This window comes from Atta colombica, unplaced genomic scaffold (assembly GCF_001594045.1).
Source record: "Atta colombica isolate Treedump-2 unplaced genomic scaffold, Acol1.0 scaffold29, whole genome shotgun sequence".
In the NCBI taxonomy this organism is placed as follows: domain Eukaryota; kingdom Metazoa; phylum Arthropoda; class Insecta; order Hymenoptera; family Formicidae; genus Atta; species Atta colombica.
In genome coordinates, this window is record NW_017259392.1 from 405,238 (window position 1) to 411,619 (window position 6,382).

The following is a 6,382-nucleotide window of genomic DNA, read 5'->3' on the forward strand; positions in this document are numbered from 1 at the left end:
GCAATTATAATTGCATAAAATACAAAAATTAATTTTATTAATAAAAATTTTATTAAATCGCATCTAACTAGTTCAATGTAGTGAATATGAAAGAAAAGAAGCTTAATGATATACATATTTAAAACTAATAAAAATATTTACATCATTTAATGTGGATGAGAAAACGTCTTGCCCTAAAACAGGGGCAGGATATGGTGGCGGTGGTGTTCCTGGTGGTGTGATACGTGATAATTCATTGATATCGATATCATTATGTCTGACATGTCTTGGAGGTAACAAATCATTCATTGATTCAGAAGCAATTAAACGTTTACTAGCTTCTGATGGAGAAATTGCCGTTATTCCCAATTGTTCTGGACTGGACTTGGTTCGCTGATGTTTACTGAGCGCGTTTGAAGCGTTCAAATTAACATCTTGAGAAAACTGAAATGTAATTTATTATAAATTAATATATATAAATGTCATATATGAGACGCTCTACGTCAATTGAATCATGTGCCCAAAAGTCAGCGTAATGAAAATAAATGTTCAAGATCTCAAATTAAATTCGTATGTGCATTTACTTTCGAAAGAAATGTGACATTTTGAGAGATCTAATGATCGGATTCAATGTGGCGCCAAGAAGCGATGAACATCATATACACATGTAACATTTTCTTGCTTAAACTGTAATGATCCTTAACTGGCTTGAAAATTGTTTTTCGGGATTGCTGATTACAAATCTGCTGTCAAAATTTTGAAATTCAAAATAGTAGATCCAATATGGCGTACGAAATCTTGAGTCCCATACTCTTAGACCTTCAACCTCTTTTAACTCCCAAGTTTTCTAATTCCGAATGTGAAGTAAACTATTTTAAGTTAATCTTAGAATAAAAAATATTTTATCATTAGTTTTCAGCAGGTGATAATTGATTTTTGATTTGAATGTGCATTTAAAAATAAATCACCACTTGCTGAAAACTAGATGAAATAATCTATAGAAATAATGCCTTAAACGGTTTAGCTAGATCTTAAGTGCCTGTATAAATTCTGTGTGAATTATATACTATGTAGTCTTTTAAAATATGCACCGAAATAATTTTTCGGTTTTGAAACTTTACTAAATTACCGTAGTAATATCAAGTTAAATTAGGTAGCAATTTAACAATTTGATTTCTTTACGCAAATAATAAAATCAGTACATAGATCTTTTTAAACTTTACATCTGAGACATTTTTCTCAAAAGTGTTTTGTTTTCGAAATATTCGACCGTATTCATTCAAACTTTTGATTGATATAAAGTAAAATAGAATTTACATTATGAATTTGCATTATGAGATATATTTAAATAATATGGCCACACACAGACCAGATAATTTTAAAAACTAATATACATTTCTACTATTAAACATTTGCACTACTATGTTTATGATACACAATATATATATATCAAGCATAAAATGATTTTATCGATTCTTGACAGAAATGAATGATGTGTTAGAATTATGATTGTAAAATGTAATAAGAAGTTTAATTTATATTATATTTATATTAATATAGTATATATGTTATATTTTTATATAGAGTCATTTTCACGAACTTCAATAGCGTTAAGCAAAGTGTAATGTATTATACAATATATAATTTTATAAATAATTTTATACGAATTCCGAATATATCTAGATAGCCAAATCTAAAGAGAGATTGTGAGCAGAGTCTGCTACCAATTTATTACAGAAAGGTAACAAATTGTACACAGAATTTGTATTATCAGACAATGTCAGCAATGTTCTGCTATCAAAAATATGACAAAAGCCTGATGTGCTGTGCCAGAAAATTGATGATAGAAACCGAACAGAGTCTGCTGTATAACTTAACAGCAGATTGACAGCAGAAACCGAGCAAGATCTGCCATTTTCATGTATGGCTTCAGAGATAGACTTGTTTTCTGATAAGAAAAAAATGTCCAGGAGAATTAGCGTATGTAAATCGAATAGGCAAATCTCCTAGAAATTCCAAAGCTCTTTCGGAGTACGTTTTCTGAATTTTTAAATATTTTTTTGATTATTTTATAACTTTCTCATGTGTTTTTTTGAAATTGAAGTTAATTAATAATATTTTAACAATAAAACAGTATTGTTTCCAGTTTTCACACCAATATATATAAATATATAATTATGTAAAATTATATACAAGGTAGGGTATTTTAATCACCCCAAACGAATATCTCAGAAGAAGAAAGATACAAAAAAATATATTAAAAATATTTTATATAAAAGTTGTAAGTTTCTTGGGAGAAAAAAGGTGAAAATGGATTTTGGATATGAGGCACTATCAAGATAGGTCAAAGTCATGAATTTTTTAAATGGAATCGCAATTTTTTATTGTATATTCTTGTAATACATCTCGAGAGCTTTCCAAAACACAATGATAAAATATTTTTTCGTTAAGTATTTTTCGAGTTATAGGGCTTGAAAGCCTTATAAAAAGAAAAGTTACAGTACCTCCGGCATTAACATTACTCAAGATGTCCGACTGATGGCTAAAAATCTCTTGAATGTTGTTTAGGATCATGATCTGGATAACATTTATCAAGATCATTGATGATTATATCTCTCTCTCTTATTTTCATGTTTAAAATAAATTAAAATAAATTTTCGTGTTAAAATAAATTTTTAGTACAAAAATGGAAATAAGAGGAACAATCTCCAATGGCCTTGATCTTAACAAATGTTATTTAAATCATGATTCTAAACAACATTCAAAAAGTTCGGTCGGACACCTTGAGTAATGCCGGAGGTATTGTAACTTTCGAGCCCTGTAACTCGAAAAATACTTTACGGAAAAATATTTTATTATAGTATTTTGAAAAACTCTCAAGCTGTGCTACAAGAATATGCAATAAAAATGGAGAATTCATTTAAAAAATTTATGTTGACCTTGGTAGTGTCTCTTATTCAAAATCCGTTATTTTCATCTTTTTTCCCCCAAGAGAAAATCTATTAATTTTCATATAAAACTTTTTCTTGTATCTCTCTTAGTTTCTAAAATATTCGCCTGAGGTAATTAAAATGCCTTATCCCATATATGTACGCAAAATTTCATATAAGAAACCAGGTCGATTTAAATGGAAATAGCAGATCTTCCTCGGTTTCTCCTCGCAATCTCCTATCAGATTCTGTCAACAGATTCTGTTTGGTTTTTATTGCCAGTCTATTTGCATAGAATGTTAATAGGTACTGTCGGCAGAACAGGAGCAGAATGCGACATCAGTTGTGGTCAGTCTGCTAACATTTTCTGATCAAATCTGCTACCAGTCTGTCTACATTTTGCTATCTGGATATATAATCATATTAGCCCTACATAGCAATGTCACATAATGTCACAGTAATATCGCAGTAATATTGCAATATACCAAAAATATTACATAAAACAATATCACAGAAATATTACTAATGTATTACGTTGATATAACCATTAAAATATTACAATAATATTGCGGGAATATGACGTCTTTCAGTAACAAATGATACGATTAATGTTTTTATAACGTTTTTATTGAGACCGTTATAAAGACGTTATTAAAATATCACAAAATTATTTCTAATATATGATATAAATTAGAAAAGAATACACTGATTGTTATTGTTAAAAATAACTATTATATAATATTATAATAAACTGAAAAAGTTTTAATAAATTAAAGTTGTAATAAATTAAATATCATTTATAAAATTGTGTGTGTGTATATATTATATGTATACACATAATTTTATAATATTTAATTTATTACAACTTTAATTTATTACAACTTTTTCAGTTAATAGTAATTAATAACAATCAGTGTATTTTTTTCTAATTTATATCATCTAATTTATACATGGAATAATTTTTAAAATAACATCAAAAATATCAATTCAATAAATTCTTTTAAAAATTCTTTAAAATGTTTTAATTTTTCTCAATAAATGTTACATAAATATAAACATTGCATAAAAATTACAGAAATATTACATAATATTAAAGTGATATTTTTGCGATCTCAGTAATATTCTTGTGATTCATTTTCACATTATAATATTATTATAACATTTTAGTAATATTTCAACAATTTCTGCTAGATTCCGTAGTAATATTGCAATGGAAAAAATGATATTGCTGTGATATTACGTGCTGGGTAAAGTATAAGCATATACTTCACTTTTTTAATTTTTAAGAAATTTATCTTAATAAGAGTGAAAATTTATAATTGTCAGGTAACTTGACTAACAATTAAACATTTGAAGGATTTTTGTGCATTATGATATTAATTACTATAAATTATATATGAATTATATAAATTATATATATATATATTATATATGATATTAATTACTATTAATTTACTATAAATTTGCTTAATTCATGTTATTATTAGGTGTACAACTTTGCTTCCGCCGTTTTCCTAAGATGGCTTTAGCGCTAAGTGGTGATCGAAATAAATAGATCATAGACGTCATACAATAAATTTGGGCATCTGTCAACATAAGAAACCCCCATAGAAACATTAGTCGATTTGTGTCTGCATCATAAAGTTATTCTCGATTGAAAATGTCAGTTTACGAGCCAAATTCTCGTCATTTGCGGGAGGTTTTAATTTTTTGCTTCAATATGAAGAAATCTGCGGCTGAGGCTCATCGAATGCTCTCAAATACTTATAGTGAGGCCGCTATTAGTGAAAGAACGTGTCGTGAGTGGTTTCAACGCTTCAAAAACGGTGATTTTGACGTCCAAGGTCATGCTCTGTATTTGGTGAGACCAGCTCGGCGTAGTGTATTATGAACTGTTAAAACCGACTGAAACAATCATAGGCGATCGGTATCGAACGCAATTGATGCGTTTGAGCCGAGCATTGAAAGACAAACGGCCACAACGAGAGACACGATAAAGTGATTTTGCAGCATGACAATGCTCGACCCCATATTGCGAAAGTGGTCAAGACATACTTGGAAACGTTGATGGGAAGTCCTACCTCACCCGCCGTATTTTCTAGACGTTGCTCCCTCTGATTATCACTTGTTTCGATCAATGGCACACGACCTGGCTGACCAGCACTTCCGGTCTTATGAAGAAGTAAAAAATTGCATCAATTCGTGGATAGCCTCAAAAGATGACCAGTTTTTTCGACGCGGGATTCGTACGCTACTCGAAAGATGGGAGAAAGTAGTGGCCAGCGATGGACAATACTTTGAATCATAAATGTATAATCAGTTTTTTACAATAAAGCCTCGAATTTCGGAAAAAAACGGTGGAAGCAAAGTTGTTGCACCTAATATTTGAATTTGAAATTAGTTAAATCGTGATTTTACATTGCCTGTTAATGTTTATTATAAATGAATGGAAAAAAAAGAAAATGTCATCAAAAACATAAGCGTATATAAAAAATTTATTCAATTTTAAATAAATATAACATTAACACTTACTCATTTTTAACATTAAAAAAATATGACCTTTCCAATTAGAATAATACAACTAATTTAAATTACTAATTTTTAAATATTTTTTATTATGGTAAAGAATTTTTTTGTGTCATTTTCTTTATATTGAGTTAGAAAAAAATCTTTTTATATATAGCCGACAAATGAAGATCTGGTCAATTTTTTACTAGTGCCACTATTGTGTGATATATTCAGTTATATATTGTTGGAAAGATGCTACTCATATAACATTTTGAAATAGATTGATCATAGATTTGAACTGTACTGACACATTCAATCAAATTTGAAAATCACAGGAATTTTCGACACATTTTACTTTTTTATTATAAAAAAGGGAAGAATGCTGCGCAAGCCGCAGAAAAAAAATTGTCGTGTTTATAGAGAGGATGCTCTAACAAGATAAACAACAGCAAATTAGAGATATTTCTATTTCGAGATAAAAATTTCGTCAAACATGCACAACGTCAAAGATGCACATCGTTCTGGGCGAATTACTATGGAAAACGTTGATGATATCTTTCAAAAAATTGAAGAAAATCATCATGTGAGCAACTATAATATAACTATAATATAACTAAGGAACTAAATATTGATTATAAAATCTAGAAAAATATGTATAATAATAACGTTAAGTACAGGCAATGTAAAATTTTGTACATGCAAAATTTTGTACATGGTTAATACGTTAAAAAAATTACAGTCAAAAATTAAAACAAGAATTAAGAGAACAATTTGTGTCATTTCGATAATAATAGATTGAATAATAATGATTATCACAACAGTCAACGAATCAATTTTTTAAGAGGGAAAACATTGGAGATATTATTTTACGATGCAATATTTCAACTGTTGCGTCAGGAAAAAATATTGCTGAAGAACTCGAATCATCAGTTGAAGAAACAATCAAAGTTATATATATATATATA

The 6,382-nt window shown here is 28.5% G+C and overlaps 1 protein-coding gene across 8 annotated transcripts in view; it reads right to left on the minus strand.

Moving 5' to 3' along the window:
• Positions 1-6,382, minus strand: part of LOC108690011 (rho guanine nucleotide exchange factor 12) — a 368,684-nt gene that overhangs the window by 248,616 nt on the left and 113,686 nt on the right. For all 8 annotated transcript variants that reach the window (XM_018197048.1, XM_018197050.1, XM_018197047.1 and 5 more), the window contains one exon: positions 142-423. In XM_018197048.1, coding sequence (XP_018052537.1) covers positions 142-423 — 282 coding nt within the window. The remainder of the gene's footprint in view (positions 1-141; positions 424-6,382) is intronic.